Source organism: Oncorhynchus mykiss, chromosome 13 (assembly GCF_013265735.2).
Source record: "Oncorhynchus mykiss isolate Arlee chromosome 13, USDA_OmykA_1.1, whole genome shotgun sequence".
Classification (NCBI taxonomy): Eukaryota; Metazoa; Chordata; class Actinopteri; order Salmoniformes; family Salmonidae; genus Oncorhynchus; species Oncorhynchus mykiss.
In genome coordinates this window covers 69,851,548-69,874,469 of record NC_048577.1, presented here as the reverse complement: position 1 = coordinate 69,874,469, position 22,922 = coordinate 69,851,548, and the positions used below count along the sequence as shown (strand labels likewise).

At 46.0% G+C, this 22,922-nt stretch overlaps 1 protein-coding gene across 2 annotated transcripts in view; it reads right to left on the bottom strand.

Moving 5' to 3' along the window:
- Window positions 1–2,628: 2,628 nt before the first annotated feature.
- LOC110487123 (conserved oligomeric Golgi complex subunit 1) overlaps window positions 2,629–22,922 on the bottom strand; it is a 43,285-nt gene continuing 22,991 nt past the window's right edge. Inside the window, exons 9-17 of one of the 2 annotated variants that reach the window (XM_036942021.1) lie at window positions 22,417–22,901; window positions 20,934–21,080; window positions 20,347–20,508; window positions 18,227–18,351; window positions 17,792–17,900; window positions 14,198–14,307; window positions 6,781–6,862; window positions 6,454–6,491; window positions 2,629–3,734 (exon numbers count right to left, since the gene is read on the bottom strand). In XM_036942021.1, coding sequence (XP_036797916.1) covers window positions 6,483–6,491; window positions 6,781–6,862; window positions 14,198–14,307; window positions 17,792–17,900; window positions 18,227–18,351; window positions 20,347–20,508; window positions 20,934–21,080; window positions 22,417–22,901 — 1,229 coding nt within the window. In that variant the 3' untranslated portion in view covers window positions 2,629–3,734; window positions 6,454–6,482. The remainder of the gene's footprint in view (window positions 3,735–6,453; window positions 6,492–6,780; window positions 6,863–14,197; window positions 14,308–17,791; window positions 17,901–18,226; window positions 18,352–20,346; window positions 20,509–20,933; window positions 21,081–22,416; window positions 22,902–22,922) is intronic. The other variant, XM_036942020.1, reaches the window with a different exon arrangement.

Sequence of the window (22,922 nt, the reverse complement as noted above, 5' to 3'; positions counted from 1 at the left end):
ATAACAGTTATCGTTACCAGTCTGCAACTAGATAGATAACAGTTATCGTTACCAGTCTGCAACTAGATAGATAACAGTTATCGTTACCAGTCTGCAACTAGATAGATAACAGTTATCGTTACCAGTCTGCAACTAGATAGATAACAGTTATCGTTACCAGTCTGTAACTAGATAGATAACAGTTATAGTTACCAGTCTGTAACTAGATAGATAACAGTTATCGTTACCAGTCTGTAACTAGATAGATAACAGTTATCATTACCAGTCTGCAACTAGATAGATAACAGTTATCGTTACCAGTCTGTAACTAGATAGATAACAGTTATCATTACCAGTCTGCAACTAGATAGATAACAGTTATCGTTACCAGTCTGTAACTAGATAGATAACAGTTATCATTACCAGTCTGCAACTAGATAGATAACAGTTATCATTACCAGTCTGTAACTAGATAGATAACAGTTATCATTACCAGTCTGCAACTAGATAGATAACAGTTATCATTACCAGTCTGCAACTAGATAGATAACAGTTATTATTACCAGTCTGCAACTAGATAGATAACAGTTATTATTACCAGTCTGCAACTAGATAGATAACAGTTATCATTACCAGTCTGCAACTAGATAGATAACAGTTATCGTTACCAGTCTGCAACTAGATAGATAACAGTTATTATTACCAGTCTGCAACTAGATAGATAACAGTTATCGTTACCAGTCTGCAACTAGATAGATAACAGTTATTATTACCAGTCTGCAACTAGATAGATAACAGTTATCGTTACCAGTCTGCAACTAGATAGATAACAGTTATCGTTACCAGTCTGCAACTAGATAGATAACAGTTATCGTTACCAGTCTGCAACTAGATAGATAACAGTTATCATTACCAGTCTGCAACTAGATAGATAACAGTTATCATTACCAGTCTGTAACTAGATAGATAACAGTTATTATTACCAGTCTGCAACTAGATAGATAACAGTTATTATTACCAGTCTGCAACTAGATAGATAACAGTTATCATTACCAGTCTGTAACTAGATAGATAACAGTTATCATTACCAGTCTGCAACTAGATAGATAACAGTTATCATTACCAGTCTGTAACTAGATAGATAACAGTTATTATTACCAGTCTGCAACTAGATAGATAACAGTTATTATTACCAGTCTGCAACTAGATAGATAACAGTTATCATTACCAGTCTGCAACTAGATAGATAACAGTTATCATTACCAGTCTGTAACTAGATAGATAACAGTTATCATTACCAGTCTGCAAAATGTATTTTATATTTGTGTGTGTTTGTAAGTCTCACATGTCCCTCTGTAGGTGGTGTATTGTTCATATGTCTTTTACATCATTTCTCTGTCTGTCGGTCTGTCTGTCTGGTTCCAACACTCACTCACTCACTCACTCTGTCTGTCTGTCTGTCTGTCTCTCTGTCTGTCTGTGTGTCTGTCTGTCTGTGTGTCTGTCTGGTTCCAACACTCACTCTGTCTGTCTGGTTCCAACACTCACTCACTCTGTCTGTCTGTCTGTCTGGTTCCAACACTCACTCTGTCTGTCTGGTTCCAACACTCACTCTGTCTGTCTGGTTCCAACACTCACTCTGTCTGTCTGGTTCCAACACTCACTCTGTCTGTCTGGTTCCAACACTCACTCTGTCTGTCTGGTTCCAACACTCACTCACTCTGTCTGTCTGTCTGTCTGGTTCCAACACTCACTCTGTCTGTCTGGTTCCAACACTCACTCTGTCTGTCTGGTTCCAACACTCACTCACTCTGTCTGTCTGTCTGTCTGTTTCCCTCTACCTCTGTTCTGATAATCAGGTCTCCGACCCAATTATTATAAAATATAATGTGTGTGTGTACTGCCTGTGTGTGTGTGTGTACTGCCTGTGTGTGTGTGTGTGTACTGCCTGTGTGTGTGTGTGTGTGTGTGTGTACTGCCTGTGTGTGTGTGTGTGTGTGTGTGTGTGTACTGCCTGTGTGTGTACTGCCTGTGTGTCTGTGTGTACTGCCTGTGTGTGTGTGTACTGCCTGTGTGTGTGTGTGTACTGCCTGTGTGTGTGTGTGTACTGCCTGTGTGTGTGTACTGTCTGTATGTGTGTGTATGTGTGTACTGCCTGTATCTGTGTGTACTGTCTGTGTGTGTCTGTGTACTGTCTGTGTGTGTGTGTACTGTCTGTGTGTGTGTGTACTGTCTGTATGTGTGTGTACTGTCTGTGTGTGTGTGTACTGTCTGTGTGTGTGTGTACTGTCTGTGTGTGTGTGTACTGTCTGTGTGTGTGTGTACTATCTGTGTGTGTGTGTACTGTCTGTGTGTGTGTGTACTGTATGTGTGTGTGTTTACTGTCTGTGTGTGTGTTTACTGTCTGTGTGTGTGTTTACTGTCTGTGTGTGTGACTATCCTCACCTGTCTCCAGTCTTAGCAGCAGGACCCAGACAGTGGTCAGGTATATGCTAAAACATTATCTCCACTATGTTAATGAAATGAATCCCACATCAACACAATCTCATTATCTATCTCCACTATGTTAATGAAATGAATCACACATCAACACAATCTCATTATCTATCTCCACTATATTAATGAAATGAATCACACATCAACACAATCTCATTATCTATCTCCACTATGTTAATGAAATGAATCACACATCAACACAATCTCATTATCTATCTCCACTATGTTAATGAAATGAATCACACATCAACACAATCTCATTATCTATCTCCACTATGTTAATGAAATGAATCACACATCAACACAATCTCATTATCTATCTCCACTATGTTAATGAAATGAATCACACATCAACACAATCTCATTATCTATCTCCACTATGTTAATGAAATGAATCACACATCAACACAATCTCATTATCTATCTCCACTATATTAATGAAATGAATCACACATCATCAACACAATCTCATTATCTATCTCCACTATGTTAATGAAATGAATCACACATCAACACAATCTCATTATCTATCTCCACTATGTTAATGAAATGAATCACACATCAACACAATCTCATTATCTATCTCCACTATATTAATGAAATGAATCACACATCATCAACACAATCTCATTATCTATCTCCACTATATTAATGAAATGAATCACACATCAACACAATCTCATTATCTATCTCCACTATATTAATGAAATGAATCACACATCATCAACACAATCTCATTATCTATCTCCACTATGTTAATGAAATGAATCACACATCATCAACACAATCTCATTATCTATCTCCACTATGTTAATGAAATGAATCCCACATCATCAACACAATCTCATTATCTATCTCCACTATGTTAATGAAATGAATCACACATCAACACAATCTCATTAATGACTTGTTCAAACTGTAATATTGATTAATATCTTCTAAAAGTCTCTGTACAGTACAAGGTGTTTAACAAATACAAAACAGTCACACTCCTTATTTGGGTTCAGTGTTAAATGGCACCCTATTCCCTATACAGTGGGAATAGTTCCCATAGGTCCTTGTCAAAAGTAGTGCACTACATAGTGGGAATAGAGAGTGTCATTAGGGACATTAGCCCCTTATTTGGACATGCCAGAGAGCCAGCCCAGCTTGAATAGCGACGGCGGCGCCACGGGCTCCTCCTCCTGATTGGCTAGCTGTCTGAACAGGTTGCCAGGGCGGAAGGTGTCGTCATGGGCGGGTTTACAGGTGGGTGAGGCCTATAGGAGGGGAGAGAGACATGGAGGAGAGGATTTAAAACAACAGATATGGGGTGAATTACTTAACAGTCAGAACTTGGTGATGTTCATTAGGCACTATGCAGAAGATAACGTTTTGAAAATGAAATAGAGAGAGACTACCTGAACTGAGAGACTACCTGAACTGTGATAAATAGAGACTACCTGAACTGAGAGAAATAGAGACTACCTGAACTGAGAGAAATAGAGAGAGACTACCTGAACTGAGAGAAATAGAGAGAGACTACCTGAACTGAGAGAAATAGAGAGAGACTACCTGAACTGAGAGAAATAGAGAGAGACTACCTGAACTGAGAGAAATAGAGAGAGACTACCTGAACTGAGAGACTTCCTGACCTGAGAGAAATAGGGAGAGACTACCTGAACTGAGAGAAATAGAGACTACCTGAACTGAGAGACTTCCTGACCTGAGAGAAATAGGGAGAGACTACCTGAACTGAGAGAGAGAGACTACCTGAACTGAGAGACTTCCTGACCTGAGAGAAATAGGGAGAGACTACCTGAACTGAGAGAGAGAGACTACCTGAACTGAGAGACTTCCTGACCTGAGAGAAATAGTCTCTCCCTATTTCTCTCAGGTCAGGAAGTCTCTCAGTTCAGGTAGTCTCTCTCTATTTCTCTCAGTTCAGATAGTCTCTCCCTATCTGAACTGAGAGAAATAGAGAGAGACTACCTGAACTGAGAGACTTCCTGACCTGAGAGAAATAGGGAGAGACTACCTGAACTGAGAGAAATAGAGAGAGACTACCTGAACTGAGAGAAATAGGGAGAGACTACCTGAACTGAGAGACTACCTGAACTGAGAGACTTCCTGAACTGAGAGACTTCCTGAACTAAGAGAAATTGGGAGAGACTACCTGAACTGAGAGACTACCTGAACTGAGAGACTTCCTGAACTGAGAGACTTCCTGAACTGAGAGACTTCCTGAACTGGGAGAAATAGCGAGAGACTACCTGACCTGAGAGAGAGAGACTACCTGAACTGAGAGAAATAGGGAGAGACTACCTGAACTGAGAGACTTCCTGAACTGAGAGAGACTTCCTGAACTGAGAGAAATAGGGAGAGACTACCTGAACTGAGAGACTACCTGAACTGAGAGAGAGAGACTTCCTGAACTGAGAGAAATAGGGAGAGACTACCTGAACTGAGAGACTTCCTGAACTGAGAGAAATAGAGAGAGACTACCTGAACTGAGAGAAATAGAGAGAGACTACCTGAACTAATGTTTTCCATTCTGTGCGTGACATGAACTCGACCCTGGCCTCATGTCCTTGTCTCCTCCCTAATAAGCAAGGAAGCGGGTCGGCTTCCTTTGTTTTGTTCGTTCAGATCAGTGCAGATGAAGGCGAGGAGACAATGAGAGGAAGCCACGTCAGAGTATTGAGATGCACCCCCATGGAAAATGGATGTGAAAACACTCGCTGTTTGTCTGGTCACAGATACGGTTTGGAATGGTGTGAGGCAGGGTGGAGGTCAAATCCACGTCACTACAAAAATCAGTTGAGGAGAATTGAAAAATCCTCTTAAGATAAAAAATAGGAACAATGCCGATTCATGAATTGACTGCAGATCCCGGCAGACAGCGTGAAACCAGGTTCGCCGTCAGCAAAAACCCACAGGGCTCAAAAACAGTGTACTATACAGGGAATGGGATGGCAGTGAGGAAGCAGGTCACATGTCCTTGTTAGTTAGCGATCTGAGGCAACATCAAACCAAACCAGAAGCCACGTTAACAACCAAACCTCCCCACTGCAAACCTCCCCACTGCAAACCTCCCCACTGCAAACCTCCACACTGCAAACCTCCACACTGCAAACCTCCACACTGCAAACCTCCCCACTGCAAACCTCCACACTGCAAACCTCCACACTGCAAACCTCCACACTGCAAACCTCCACACTGCAAACCTCCACACTGCAAACCTCCACACTGCAAACCTCCACACTGCAAACCTCCACACTGCAAACCTCCACACTGCAAACCTCCACACTGCAAACCTCCCCACTGCAAACCTCCCCACTGCAAACCTCCCCACTGCAAACCTCCCCACTGCAAACCTCCACACTGCAAACCTCCACACTGCAAACCTCCACACTGCAAACCTCCACACTGCAAACCTCCACACTGCAAACCTCCACACTGCAAACCTCCACACTGCAAACCTCCACACTGCAAACCTCCACACTGCAAACCTCCACACTGCAAACCTCCACACTGCAAACCTCCACACTGCAAACCTCCACACTGCAAACCTCCCCACTGCAAACCTCCCCACTGCAAACCTCCCCACTGCAAACCTCCCCACTGCAAACCTCCCCACTGCAAACCTCCACACTGCAAACCTCCACACTGCAAACCTCCCCACTGCAAACCTCCCCACTGCAAACCTCCACACTGCAAACCTCCACACTGCAAACCTCCCCACTGCAAAAACACTTCATGGCACATAGAATATTACACATTAAAGATAGATAACTAAAGACACTACACACTAAAGATACCACCACACACACTTACACTAAAGACACTACACACACTAAAGACACCACACACACACACACACACTAAAGACACCACCCACACACACACACTAAAGATACCACCCACACACTAAAGATACCCCACACACACACTAAAGATACCACCCACACACTAAAGATACCCCACACACACAATGACCTGTTGCTGCTGTCCTGGGTCTGTTGCCCTCAAAACAGCTGGAAATGCAGACATAAAACATAATGATACACATTGTAGGAAATCAACAGACATGGCCAAGGTTAAAAAACAGACTGAAACTTGAGGTGAGGTTGACATTCATACAGGCAGGTTTATATGAAAATCTCAGCTATACGTTCAACCTCAGACCCCGTCCTCCCCCAACACCCCCCCCGCCCTCCCCCGCCCATCCGTCCTCCCCGCCGGTCCGCCCTCCCCCAACACTTCCCCCCCGCCCGTCCTCCCCCTCCCCCAACACCCCCCCGGTCGTCCGTCCGTGTGACTCACCAGTGGGCGTGTGATGTCAGTTCCCTGTGTGGAGGACTTGGTTTTACGGGAGTTGGTCATGCTCAGAGGTAACAGCCCAAACCTGGAGAACAGAGACAGGGTACTGGGTTAAAATACGTCTGGACCTGTAGCCTATAGACAGGGTACTGGGCTATAATACTAATGGACCTGTAGCCTATAGACAGGGTACTGGGCTATAATACTAATGGACCTGTAGCCTATAGACAGGGTACTGGGCTATAATACTAATGGACCTGTAGCCTATAGACAGGGTACTGGGCTATAATACTAAATGGACCTGTAGCCTATAGACAGGGTACTGGGCTATAATACTAATGGACCTGTAGCCTATAGACAGGGTACTGGGCTATAATACTAATGGACCTGTAGCCTATAGACAGGGTACTGGGCTATAATACTAATGGACCTGTAGCCTATAGACAGGGTACTGGGCTATAATACTAAATGGACCTGTAGCCTATAGACAGGGTACTGGGCTATAATACTAATGGACCTGTAGCCTATAGACAGGGTACTGGGCTATAATACTAATGGACCTGTAGCCTATAGACTGGGTACTGGGCTATAATACTAATGGACCTGTAACCTATAGACAGGGTACTGGGCTATAATACTAATGGACCTGTAGCCTATAGACAGGGTACTGGGCTATAATACTAATGGACCTGTAGCCTATAGACAGGGTACTGGGCTATAATACTAATGGACCTGTAGCCTATAGACAGGGTACTGGGCTATAATACTAAATGGACCTGTAGCCTATAGACAGGGTACTGGGCTATAATACTAATGGACCTGTAGCCTATAGACAGGGTACTGGGCTATAATACTAATGGACCTGTAGCCTATAGACTGGGTACTGGGCTATAATACTAATGGACCTGTAACCTATAGACAGGGTACTGGGCTATAATACTAATGGACCTGTAGCCTATAGACAGGGTACTGGGCTATAATACTAATGGACCTGTAGCCTATAGACAGGGTACTGGGCTATAATACTAATGGACCTGTAGCCTATAGACAGGGTACTAGGCTAGAATACTAATGGACCTGTAGCCTATAGACAGGGTACTGGGCTATAATACTAATGGACCTGTAGCCTATAGACAGGGTACTGGGTTATAATACTAATGGACCTGTAGCCTATAGACAGGGTACTGGGCTATAATACTAATGGACCTGTAGCCTATAGACAGGGTACTGGGTTATAATACTAATGGACCTGTAGCCTATAGACAGGGTACTGGGCTATAATACTAATGGACCTGTAGCCTATAGACAGGGTACTGGGCTATAATACTAATGGACCTGTAGCCTATAGACAGGGTACTGGGCTATAATACTAATGGACCTGTAGCCTATAGACAGGGTACTGGGCTATAATACTAATGGACCTGTAACCTATAGACAGGGTACTGGGCTATAATACTAATGGACCTGTAGCCTATAGACAGGGTACTGGGCTATAATACTAATGGACCTGTAGCCTATAGACAGGGTACTGGGCTATAATACTAATGGACCTGTAGCCTATAGACAGGGTACTGGGCTATAATACTAATGGACCTGTAGCCTATAGACAGGGTACTGGGCTATAATACTAATGGACCTGTAGCCTATAGACAGGGTACTGGGCTATAATACTAATGGACCTGTAGCCTATAGACAGGGTACTGGGCTATAATACTAATGGACCTGTAGCCTATAGACAGGGTACTGGGCTATAATACTAATGGACCTGTAGCCTATAGACAGGGTACTGGGCTATAATACTAATGGACCTGTAGCCTATAGACAGGGTACTGGGCTATAATACTAATGGACCTGTAGCCTATAGACAGGGTACTGGGCTATAATACTAATGGACCTGTAGCCTATAGACAGGGTACTGGGCTATAATACTAATGGACCTGTAGCCTATAGACAGGGTACTGGGCTATAATACTAATGGACCTGTAGCCTATAGACAGGGTACTGGGCTATAATACTAATGGACCTGTAGCCTATAGACAGGGTACTGGGCTATAATACTAATGGACCTGTAGCCTATAGACAGGGTACTGGGCTATAATACTAATGGACATGTAGCCTATAGACAGGGTACTGGGCTATAATACTAATGGACCTGTAGCCTATAGACAGGGTACTGGGCTATAATACTAATGGACCTGTAGCCTATAGACAGGGTACTGGGCTATAATACTAATGGACCTGTAGCCTATAGACAGGGTACTGGGTTATAATACTAATGGACCTGTAGCCTATAGACAGGGTACTGGGCTATAATACTAATGGACCTGTAGCCTATAGACAGGGTACTGGGCTATAATACTAATGGACCTGTAGCCTATAGAGAGGGTACTGGGCTATAATACTAATGGACCTGTAGCCTATAGACAGGGTACTGGGCTATAATACTAATGGACCTGTAGCCTATAGACAGGGTACTGGGCTATAATACTAATGGACCTGTAGCCTATAGACAGGGTACTGGGCTATAATACTAATGGACCTGTAGCCTATAGACAGGGTACTGGGCTATAATACTAATGGACCTGTAGCCTATAGACAGGGTACTGGGCTATAATACTAATGGACCTGTAGCCTATAGACAGGGTACTGGGCTATAATACTAATGGACCTGTAGCCTATAGACAGGGTACTGGGCTATAATACTAATGGACCTGTAGCCTATAGACAGGGTACTGGGCTATAATACTAATGGACCTGTAGCCTATAGACAGGGTACTGGGCTATAATACTAATGGACCTGTAGCCTATAGACAGGGTACTGGGCTATAATACTAATGGACCTGTAGCCTATAGACAGGGTACTGGGCTATAATACTAATGGACCTGTAGCCTATAGACAGGGTACTGGGCTATAATACTACTGGACCTGTAGCCTATAGACAGGGTACTGGGCTATAATACTAATGGACCTGTAGCCTATAGACAGGGTACTGGGCTATAATACTAATGGACCTGTAGCCTATAGACAGGGTACTGGGCTATAATACTAATGGACCTGTAGCCTATAGACAGGGTACTGGGCTATAATACTAATGGACCTGTAGCCTATAGAGAGGGTACTGGGCTATAATACTAATGGACCTGTAGCCTATAGACAGGGTACTGGGCTATAATACTAATGGACCTGTAGCCTATGGACAGGGTACTGGGCTATAATACTAATGGACCTGTAGCCTATAGACAGGGTACTGGGCTATAATACTAATGGACCTGTAGCCTATAGACAGGGTACTGGGCTATAATACTAATGGACCTGTAGACTATAGACAGGGTACTGGGCTATAATACTAATGGACCTGTAGCCTATAGACAGGGTACTGGGCTATAATACTAATGGACCTGTAGCCTATAGACAGGGTACTGGGCTATAATACTAATGGACCTGTAGACTATAGACAGGGTACTGGGCTATAATACTAATGGACCTGTAGCCTATAGACAGGGTACTGGGCTATAATACTAATGGACCTGTAGCCTATGGACAGGGTACTGGGCTATAATACTAATGGACCTGTAGCCTATAGACAGGGTACTGGGCTATAATACTAATGGACCTGTAGCCTATAGACAGGGTACTGGGTTATAATACTAATGGACCTGTAGCCTATAGACAGGGTACTGGGCTATAATACTAATGGACCTGTAGCCTATAGACAGGGTACTGGGCTATAATACTAATGGACCTGTAGCCTATAGACAGGGTACTGGGCTATAATACTACTGGACCTGTAACCTATAGACAGGGTACTGGGCTATAATACTAATGGACCTGTAGCCTATAGACAGGGTACTGGGCTATAATACTAATGGACCTGTAGCCTATGGACAGGGTACTGGGCTATAATACTAATGGACCTGTAGCCTATAGACAGGGTACTGGGCTATAATACTAATGGACCTGTAGCCTATAGACAGGGTACTGGGCTATAATACTAATGGACCTGTAGCCTATAGACAGGGTACTGGGCTATAATACTAATGGACCTGTAGCCTATAGACAGGGTACTGGGCTATAATACTAATGGACCTGTAGCCTATAGACAGGGTACTGGGCTATAATACTAATGGACCTGTAGCCTATAGACAGGGTACTGGGCTATAATACTAATGGACCTGTAGCCTATAGACAGGGTACTGGGCTATAATACTAATGGACCTGTAGCCTATAGACAGGGTACTGGGCTATAATACTAATGGACCTGTAGCCTATAGACAGGGTACTGGGCTATAATACTAATGGACCTGTAGCCTATAGACAGGGTACTGGGCTATAATACTAATGGACCTGTAGCCTATAGACAGGGTACTGGGCTATAATACTAATGGACCTGTAGCCTATAGACAGGGTACTGGGCTATAATACTACTGGACCTGTAGCCTATAGACAGGGTACTGGGCTATAATACTAATGGACCTGTAGCCTATAGACAGGGTACTGGGCTATAATACTAATGGACCTGTAGCCTATAGACAGGGTACTGGGCTATAATACTAATGGACCTGTAGCCTATAGACAGGGTACTGGGCTATAATACTAATGGACCTGTAGCCTATAGACAGGGTACTGGGCTATAATACTAATGGACCTGTAGCCTATAGAAAGGGTACTGGGCTATAATACTAATGGACCTGTAGCCTATAGACAGGGTACTGGGCTATAATACTAATGGACCTGTAGCCTATAGACAGGGTACTGGGCTATAATACTAATGGACCTATAGCCTATAGACAGGGTACTGGGCTATAATACTAATGGACCTGTAGCCTATAGACAGGGTACTGGGCTATAATACTAATGGACCTGTAGCCTATAGACAGGGTACTAGGCTATAATACTAATGGACCTGTAGCTTATAGACAGGGTACTAGGCTATAATACTAATGGACCTGTAGCCTATAGACAGGGTACTAGGCTATAATACTAATGGACCTGTAGCCTATAGACAGGGTACTAGGCTATAATACTAATGGACCTGTAGCCTATAGACAGGGTACTAGGCTATAATACTAATGGACCTGTAGCCTATAGACAGGGTACTAGGCTATAATACTAATGGACCTGTAGCCTATAGACAGGGTACTGGGCTATAATACTAATGGACCTGTAGCCTATAGACAGGGTACTGGGCTATAATACGAATGGACCTGTAGCCTATAGACAGGGTACTGGGCTATAATACTAATGGACCTGTAGCCTATAGACAGGGTACTGGGCTATAATACTAATGGACCTGTAGCCTATAGACAGGGTACTGGGCTATAATACTAATGGACCTGTAGCCTATAGACAGGGTACTGGGCTATAATACTAATGGACATGTAGCCTATAGACAGGGTACTGGGCTATAATACTAATGGACCTGTAGCCTATAGACAGGGTACTGGGCTATAATACTAATGGACCTGTAGCCTATAGACAGGGTACTGGGTTATAATACTAATGGACCTGTAGCCTATAGACAGGGTACTGGGCTATAATACTAATGGACCTGTAGCCTATAGACAGGGTACTGGGCTATAATACTAATGGACCTGTAGCCTATGGACAGGGTACTGGGCTATAATACTAATGGACCTGTAGCCTATGGACAGGGTACTGGGCTATAATACTAATGGACCTGTAGCCTATAGACAGGGTACTGGGCTATAATACTAATGGACCTGTAGCCTATAGACAGGGTACTGGGCTATAATACTAATGGACCTGTAGCCTATAGACAGGGTACTGGGCTATAATACTAATGGACCTGTAGCCTATAGACAGGGTACTGGGCTATAATACTAATGGACCTGTAGCCTATAGACAGGGTACTGGGCTATAATACTAATGGACCTGTAGCCTATAGACTGGGTACTGGGCTATAATACTAATGGACCTGTAGCCTATAGACAGGGTACTGGGCTATAATACTTCTGGACCTGTAGCCTATAGACAGGGTACTGGGCTATAATACTAATGGACCTGTAGCCTATAGACAGGGTACTGGGCTATAATACTACTCATAGGGCATGTCAAGGTAAAAGTGCTGGTCTAGGATTAGGTCCCCTGTCCATGTAATCTAATAGGACCAGTATTCAGTCATAGAGCTGGTCTGGGATCAGGTCCCTCCTGTCCATGTAATCTAAAAGGACCAGTATTCAGTCATAGAGCTGGTCTAGGATCAGGTCCCCCTGTCCATGTAATCTAATAGGACCAGTATTCAGTCATAGAGCTGGTCTGGGATCAGGTCCCACCTGTCCATGTAATCTAAAAGGACCAGTATTCAGTCATAGAGCTGGTCTGGGATCAGGTCCCCCTGTCCATGTAATCTAATAGGACCAGTATTCAGTCATAGAGCTGGTCTAGGATCAGGTCCCCCTGTCCATGTAATCTAATAGGACCAGTATTCAGTCATAGAGCTGGTCTGGGATCAGGTCCCTCCTGTCCATGTAATCTAAAAGGACCAGTATTCAGTCATAGAGCTGGTCTGGGATCAGGTCCCCCTGTCCATGTAATCTAATAGGACCAGTATTCAGTCATAGAGCTGGTCTGGGATCAGGTCCCTCCTGTCCATGTAATCTAAAAGGACCAGTATTCAGTCATAGAGCTGGTCTGGGATCAGGTCCCCCTGTCCATGTAATCTAATAGGACCAGTATTCAGTCATAGAGCTGGTCTAGGATCAGGTCCCACTGTCCATGTAATCTAATAGGACCAGTATTCAGTCATAGAGCTGGTCTAGGATCAGGTCCCCCTGTCCATGTAATCTAAAAGGACCAGTATTCAGTCATAGAGCTGGTCTGGGATCAGGTCCCCCTGTCCATGTAATCTAATAGGACCAGTATTCAGTCATAGAGCTGGTCTAGGATCAGGTCCCCCTGTCCATGTAATCTAATAGGACCAGTATTCAGTCATAGAGCTGGTCTAGGATCAGGTCCCCCCTGTCCATGTAATCTAATAGGACCAGTATTCAGTCATAGAGCTGGTCTAGGATCAGGTTCCTGTCCTAGACCTGTCCAGTGATCCAATATCAGAACTCCTATTCAGAGATACTTTTTATTAATGAATATGGGTGCTGGTGTGTGTTGTCACCTGATCTGAGTGCTGGTGTGTGTAGTCACCTGATCTGGGTGCTGGTGTGTGTTGTCACCTGATCTGAGTGCTGGTGTGTGTTGTCACCTGATCTGGGTGCTGGTGTGTGTTGTCACCTGATCTGGGTGCTGGTGTGTGTAGTCACCTGATCTGGGTGCTAGTGTGTGTAGTCACCTGATCTGGGTGCTGGTGTGTGTTGTCACCTGATCTGGGTGCTGGTGTGTGTAGTCACCTGATCTGGGTGCTGGTGTGTGTAGTCACCTGATCTGAATGCTGGTGTGTGTAGTCACCTGATCTGGGTGCTGGCCAGCGGCAGGATGTTGTAGGGTTCCTGAGAGGCCGCGCTGTTACCACGGGAAACAAACTGCTTCTCTGTCCCCGTCAACAACCCCAACAACACCTGGAACCACACAACATTAACACAGAGTTTGGAATGGGGACATTTAAAGAGAATTAAGTCATTAACACAGAGCTGGAATGGGGACATTTAAAGAGAATTAAGTCATTAACACAGGGCTTTAGCATATTGCTACATTTCCCCTGTGTGTAAAACACGTGATTTCCAGTGTTGTGGTTGTACAGGATGTGAGTTGATGGTCACTAGACTCCATGATTTCCTGTGTTGTGGTTGTACAGGATGTTAGTTGATGGTCACTATAGACTCCATGATTTCCGGTGTTGTGGTTGTAGAGGATGTGAGTTGATGGTCACTAGACTCCATGATTTCCTGTGTTGTGGTTGTACAGGATGTGAGTTGATGGTCACTATAGACTCCATGATTTCCAGTGTTGTGGTTGTACAGGATGTGAGTTGATGGTCTACTAGACTCCATGATTTCCTGTGTTGTGGTTGTACAGGATGTTAGTTGATGGTCACTATAGACTCCATGATTTCCGGTGTTGTGGTTGTAGAGGATGTGAGTTGATGGTCACTAGACTCCATGATTTCCTGTGTTGTGGTTGTACAGGATGTGAGTTGATGGTCACTAGACTCCATGATTTCCGGTGTTGTGGTTGTAGAGGATGTGAGTTGATGGTCACTAGACTCCATGATTTCCTGTGTTGTGGTTGTACAGGATGTGAGTTGATGGTCACTATAGACTCCATGATTTCCAGTGTTGTGGTTGTACAGGATGTGAGTTGATGGTCTACTAGACTCCATGATTTCCTGTGTTGTGGTTGTAGAGGATGTGAGTTGATGGTCACTAGACTCCATGATTTCCGGTGTTGTGGTTGTACAGGATGTGAGTTGATGGTCACTAGACTCCATGATTTCCTGTGTTGTGGTTGTACAGGATGTGAGTTGATGGTCACTATAGACTCCATGATTTCCTGTGTTGTGGTTGTACAGGATGTGAGTTGATGGTCACTAGACTCCATGATTTCCTGTGTTGTGGTTGTAGAGGATGTGAGTTGATGGTCACTAGACTCCATGATTTCCTGTGTTGTGGTTGTACAGGATGTGAGTTGATGGTCACTAGACTCCATGATTTCCAGTGTTGTGGTTGTACAGGATGTGAGTTGATGGTCACTAGACTCCATGATTTCCTGTGTTGTGGTTGTACAGGATGTGAGTTGATGGTCACTAGACTCCATGATTTCCTGTGTTGTGGTTGTAGAGGATGTGAGTTGATGGTCACTAGACTCCATGATTTCCTGTGTTGTGGTTGTAGAGGATGTGAGTTGATGGTCACTAGACTCCATGATTTCCTGTGTTGTGGTTGTACAGGATGTGAGTTGATGGTCACTAGACTCCATGATTTCCTGTGTTGTGGTTGTAGAGGATGTGAGTTGATGGTCACTAGACTCCATGATTTCCTGTGTTGTGGTTGTACAGGATGTGAGTTGATGGTCACTAGACTCCATGATTTCCAGTGTTGTGGTTGTACAGGATGTGAGTTGATGGTCACTAGACTCCATGATTTCCTGTGTTGTGGTTGTAGAGGATGTGAGTTGATGGTCACTATAGACTCCATGATTTCCTGTGTTGTGGTTGTAGAGGATGTGAGTTGATGGTCACTAGACTCCATGACTTCCCGTGTTGTGGTTGTACAGGATGTGAGTTGATGGTCACTAGACTCCATGATTTCCTGTGTTGTGGTTGTAGAGGATGTGAGTTGATGGTCACTAGACTCCATGATTTCCGGTGTTGTGGTTGTACAGGATGTGAGTTGATGGTCACTAGACTCCATGATTTCCGGTGTTGTGGTTGTACAGGATGTGAGTTGATGGTCACTAGACTCCATGATTTCCTGTGTTGTGGTTGTACAGGATGTGAGTTGATGGTCACTAGACTCCATGATTTCCGGTGTTGTGGTTGTAGAGGATGTGAGTTGATGGTCACTAGACTCCAGGATTTCCTGTGTTGTGGTTGTAGAGGATGTGAGTTGATGGTCACTAGACTCCATGATTTCCGGTGTTGTGGTTGTACAGGATGTGAGTTGATGGTCACTAGACTCCATGATTTCCTGTGTTGTGGTTGTAGAGGATGTGAGTTGATGGTCACTAGACTCCAGGATTTCCGGTGTTGTGGTTGTACAGGATGTGAGTTGATGGTCACTAGACTCCATGATTTCCTGTGTTGTGGTTGTAGAGGATGTGAGTTGATGGTCACTAGACTCCATGATTTCCTGTGTTGTGGTTGTAGAGGATGTGAGTTGATGGTCACTAGACTCCATGATTTCCTGTGTTGTGGTTGTACAGGATGTGAGTTGATGGTCACTAGACTCCATGATTTCCAGTGTTGTGGTTGTACAGGATGTGAGTTGATGGTCACTAGACTCCATGATTTCCTGTGTTGTGGTTGTACAGGATGTGAGTTGATGGTCACTAGACTCCATGATTTCCAGTGTTGTGGTTGTACAGGATGTGAGTTGATGGTCACTAGACTCCATGATTTCCGGTGTTGTGGTTGTACAGGATGTGAGTTGATGGTCACTAGACTCCATGATTGCCAGTGTTGTGGTTGTACAGGATGTGAGTTGATGGTCACTAGACTCCATGATTTCCAGTGTTGTGGTTGTACAGGATGTGAGTTGATGGTCACTAGACTCCATGATTGCCAGTGTTGTGGTTGTACAGGATGTGAGTTGATGGTCACTAGACTCCATGATTTCCTGTGTTGTGGTTGTAGAGGATGTGAGTTGATGGTCACTATACTCCATGCTTTATGTTATGGATTGTTCTCATATCTGATGATAGTGACTTGCCGTCAGACTGGAGGATTGTTATTGTATCCTGTAACACTGTGATCTGTAGCGGCTGTGAAATCCTTACGAGCCTCTCAGCCGGTGTTTACAGAACATTTGGTGCTGTGTCATTATGATATAACAGCCTTCTCAGAGAAGAGGCCAAAGTTGGACATTTTCTCCGTTACTATCAACCATTTCTCTCTTCTTTTTTTGTTTTGTTGACCTGGAAATTCCATTTTAAATGTTATTACAGCATTATCGCAATGTTAGCACAACAACCTTAACGCAACCAAAACACCACAATCGTACAATATAAACACACAACGTCAATACAACATCTGAATCCCCAACAGCACCTCTGAGAGAGCTACCAATTGTGACCAAAGTTACTGAACGATCAATACACAGTGGATAACCCAGAATAACCCAGGATAACCCATGATAACCCATGATAACCCAGAATAACCCATAATATCCCAGAATAACCCAGGATAACCCAGGATAACCCAGGATAACACAGGGAAACCCAGAATAACCCAGGATAACCCAGGATAAATCAGAATGACCCAGGATAATCCAGGGTAACCCAGAATGACCCAGGATAGCCCAGGATAACCCTACTCTACACTGACTATCATAATTTATTTTAGTCTCCAATCACGTTAGTAGCGTCAGGGGGCGGGGCCATTCGTACCGAACTCCTCTGTGATAGGCGGTTGAGGTTGCTGTTGAATGGCGGCATGAACACATCCAGGTCAAAGGGATCAATGTAGCTCTCCAGCGAATCACACACCTGCTGGACCCTGTAACATACAGAGACCAGGATGTTACTGAACCCTGTAACACACAGAGAGACCAGGATGTTACTGAACCCTGTAACATACAGAGAGACCAGGATGTTACTGAACCCTGTAACATACAGAGACCAGGATGTTACTGAACCCTGTAACATACAGAGAGACCAGGATGTTACTGAACCCTGTAACACACAGAGAGACCAGGATGTTACTGAACCCTGTAACATACAGAGAGACCAGGATGTTACTGAACCCTGTAACATACAGAGACCAGGATGTTACTGAACCCTGTAACATACAGAGAGACCAGGTGTGTGTGTGTGTGTGTGTACCTGGGGTCTTGTTGAGAGCGGAAGCCCCTGCCATCCTCTAGTTTGGTACCCAGGGTAGCAGTGAGATATCTCAGGTCAAATAACAGCTGTAGAGACCTGTTCTGAGTCATAGGGAATGGACAGTCCTGGAGAGAGAGGGGGAGAGAGAGAGAGGGTGTGGGGGGGAGAGAGAGAGAGTGGAGAGAGAGAGGGGGGAAGAGAGAGAGAGTGGAGAGAGAGAGGGGGGAGAGAGACAGTGGAGAGAGAGAGGGGGAGAGGGGGGGAGAGAGAGAGGAGGGGAGAGAGAGAGAGAGAGAGGAGGGGGGAGAGAGAGAGGAGGGGGAGAGAGAGAGAGGGGGGGGGAGAGAGAGAGTGGAGAGAGAGAGAGTGGAGAGAGAGAGAGGGGGAGAGGGGGGAGAGAGAGAGAGAGAGAGGAGGGGAGAGAGAGAGAGAGGAGGGGAGAGAGAGAGAGGAGGGGAGAGAGGGGGAGAGAGGGGGAGAGAAAGAGGAGGGGGGAGAGAGAGAGAGAGGGGGAGAGCAACAGAGATGTTCATCTCTTTAGGATGACAACTCATTTCGTTGTCCAGGTGTGCTCTATGATTACAGTGTCAGCCCTGTGTGTTACCTTGTCCTGCGCTGTGTGTGTGTGTGTTACCTTGTCCTGTGCTGTGTGTGTGTGTTAACTTGTCCTGCGCTGTGTGTGTGTTACCTTGTCCTGTGCTGTGTGTGTGTGTTACCTTGTCCTGCGCTGTGTGTGTGTTACCTTGTCCTGTGCTGTGTGTGTGTGTTACCTTGTCCTGCGCTGTGTGTGTGTGTGTGTTACCTTGTCCTGCGCCGTGTGTGTGTGTGTGTGTGTTACCTTGTCCTGCGCTGTGTGTGTGTGTGTGTGTGTTACCTAGTCCTGCCCTGTGTGTGTGTGTTACCTAGTCCTGCGCTGTGTGTGTGTTACCTTGTCCTGCGCTGTGTGTGTGTGTGTTACCTTGTCCTGCCCTGTGTGTGTGTGTGTTACCTAGTCCTGCGCTGTGTGTGTGTTACCTTGTCCTGCGCTGTGTGTGTGTGTGTTACCTTGTCCTGCGCTGTGTGTGTGTGTGTTACCTTGTCCTGCGCTGTGTGTGTGTGTGTGTTACCTTGTCCTGCGCTGTGTGTGTGTGTTACCTTGTCCTGCGCTGTGTGTGTGTGTGTTACCTTGTCCTGCGCTGTGTGTGTGTGTGTTACCTTGTCCTGCGCTGTGTGTGTGTGTGTTACCTTGTCCTGCGCTGTGTGTGTGTGTGTGTTACCTTGTCCTGCGCTGTGTGTGTTACCTTGTCCTGTGCTGTGTGTGTGTGTGTTACCTTGTCCTGTGCTGTGTGGGTGTGTGTTACCTTGTCCTGCGCTGTGTGTATGTGTGTGTTACCTTGTCCTGCGCTGTGTGTGTGTGTGTTACCTTGTCCTGTGCTGTGTGTGTGTGTGTGTGTTACCTTGTCCTGTGCTGTGTGTATGTGTGTGTGTTACCTTGTCCTGCGCTGTGTGTGTGTGTGTGTGTGTTACCTTGTCCTGCGCTGTGTGTGTGTGTGTGTTACCTTGTCCTGCGCTGTGTGTGTGTGTGTGTGTGTGTGTGTGTGTTACCTTGTCCTGCGCTGTGTGTGTGTGTGTGTTACCTTGTCCTGCGCTGTGTGTGTGTGTGTTACCTTGTCCAGCGCTGTGTGTGTGTGTGTGTTACCTTGTCCTGCCCTGTGTGTGTGTGTGTTACCTTGTCCTGCCCTGTGTGTGTGTGTGTTACCTTGTCCTGCGCTGTGTGTGTGTGTGTGTTACCTTGTCCTGCGCTGTGTGTGTGTGTTACCTTGTCCTGCGCTGTGTGTGTGTGTGTGTGTTACCTTGTCCTGCGCTGTGTGTGTGTGTGTGTGTGTGTGTTACCTTGTCCTGCGCTGTGTGTGTGTGTGTGTGTTACCTTGTCCTGCGCTGTGTGTGTGTGTTACCTTGTCCTGCGCTGTGTGTGTGTGTGTTACCTTGTCCTGCGCTGTGTGTGTGTGTGTTACCTTGTCCTGCGCTGTGTGTGTGTGTGTTACCTTGTCCTGCGCTGTGTGTGTGTGTGTTACCTTGTCCTGCGCTGTGTGTGTGTGTGTGTTACCTTGTCCTGCCCTGTGTGTGTGTGTGTGTGTTACCTTGTCCTGCGCTGTGTGTATGAGGTTCTGGTATTGGTGCAGCACCAGGTCCATGCAGCCTTGTAGTAACTCCTGTAGGGTGGGGCGGGGCACAGCATGACCCCCTACACCGTTCACCTCCAGACACAGGTGGAACAGCAGAGACTGGACAAACCATGACGGCTATGGAGGGAGGGGGGGGGGGGGGGGGGGGGGGGGGGGGAGGGGAGAGAGGAGGAGGGGGGGGGGGGGGGGGGGGGGGAGCGAGAGAGAGAGGGGGGAGTGAGAGAGAGACAGAGAGAGAGAGAGAGGGGGGAGTGAGAGAGGGAGACAGAGAGAGGGGGGAGCGAGACAGAGAGAGAGAGAGGGGGGAGCGAGACAGAGACAGAGAGAGACAGAGAGAGGAAGACAGAGGGGGGAGTGAGAGAGGGAGACAGAGAGAGAGACAGAGGGAGATAGAGAGACAGAGAGAGAGAAAGAGAGACAGAGAGATAATATTGCAGCATCTCAGTGTTAATTTTCTATTTGAAAATCCTTTCTCCTGTCTGTGAGACACTACTGGTCAGGTCCTGCTGAGCTGAGCGATGATGTCATAACATCACTCTTACCTGGACAGGAAGTCTGATCTTGGAGGTGACGCTGCTCCCTGACTCCGCCTCTTCCTGGATCTCTAGCTCCTCCCAGTTGGTGGCGTTTGCTAGGATAGCCCCGGCAGACTCTGCATGCAACGAGGTCGCAAACTGACCTACCAGCGCCTTGGGGGGGGGGGGGGGGGGGGGGGGGGGGAGAGAGAGAGAGAGAGAGAGAGAGAGAGAGAGACAACAAAGGAAGGATGGCTCGGCCTAAATAGACTGGGTTGTGATTTCATTTCAAACTGATTGTTGGAAGTTTGTCTGACATTCTTAGACCACAAAACTCTGTCTGTATCAAGCTCAGGATCAGGTCCCCCCTGTCCATGTAATCTAATAGGACCAGTATTCAGTCATAGAACTGGTCTAGGATCAGGTCCCCTCTGTCCATGTAATCTAATAGGACCAGTATTCAGTCATAGAGCTGGTCTAGGATCAGGTCCCCCTGTCCATGTAATCTAAAAGGACCAGTATTCAGTCATAGAGCTGGTCTAGGATCAGGTCCCCCCTGTCCATGTAATCTAATAGGACCAGTATTCAGTCATAGAGCTGGTCTAGGATCAGGTCCCCTCTGTCCATGTAATCTAATAGGACCAGTATTCAGTCATAGAGCTGGTCTAGGATCAGGTCCCCCTGTCCATGTAATCTAAAAGGACCAGTATTCAGTCATAGAGCTGGTCTAGGATCAGGTCCCCCTGTCCATGTAATCTAAAAGGACCAGTATTCAGTCATAGAGCTGGTCTAGGATCAGGTCCCCCTGTCCATGTAATCTAATAGGACCAGTATTCAGTCATAGAGCTGGTCTAGGATCAGGTCCCCCTGTCCATGTAATCTAATAGGACCAGTATTCAGTCATAGAGCTGGTCTAGGATCAGGTCCCCCTGTCCATGTAATCTAATAGGACCAGTATTCAGTCATAGAGCTGGTCTAGGATCAGGTCCCCCTGTCCATGTAATCTAATAGGACCAGTATTCAGTCATAGAACTGGTCTAGGATCAGGTCCCCCTGTCCATGTAATCTAATAGGACCAGTATTCAGTCATAGTGCTGGTCTAGGATCAGGTCCCCCTGTCCATGTAATCTAATAGGACCAGTATTCAGTCATAGAGCTGGTCTAGGATCAGGTCCCCCTGTCCATGTAATCTAATAGGACCAGTATTCAGTCATAGAGCTGGTCTAGGATCAGGTCCCCCCTGTCCATGTAATCTAATAGGACCAGTATTCAGTCATAGAGCTGGTCTAGGATCAGGTCCCCCCTGTCCATGTAATCTAATAGGACCAGTATTCAGAGTCATAGAGCTGGTCTAGGATCAGGCCCCCCCTGTCCATGTATTTCATTTGAATCTAAAAGGCTAAACTGATCCTAGAGCCCCACTCCAACTCTGAGATGTTTAAACAGCCCCAGAAAATGTCTGCCACACTTTGATTTAGTGGTTAACTATCCCTCCAAGTAACCACCTCACCTTAGAGAGGGCGGAGCTCCACATCCGATATGCTTCCATACTGACAACCAGAAGCTCCTCTTTCAGACACGCCCACTTGGCCTGGGCGGGGCTAACCTCTGTCGCCTTGGCAGCCGCCTTCCCCAACTTCCTGCTTTGGCGGGGTGTTCCCTTGGTAACAGGGTCAGCTGCAGCACAGCCCTGTTTACCCAGGATGCACTGCCTGAGGTTGGGGCAGAGCTTGCTGAGGGACTGACAGAGGCGGGCCATGAAGAGCACCGAGCTGAGACGGGCTGGGCCGGGGGAGGAGCCAACAGGTGAGGCCGCCCCCAGTTTAGAGCGCACGCAGGTGATGATGTCACGTACGCATGCCAGACAGCGTTCACGTAGGGTTTCCTCAACCGCCATGGCGTCTGTGAACCGGTCGAATGATGAGACGGTACCGGAACCAGAACTGGACCCAGAGCCAAGGCCTATAGTGAAGGAGACGGAGGGGACCTGGGGATCTGTGGATGAAGAGGAGGAGA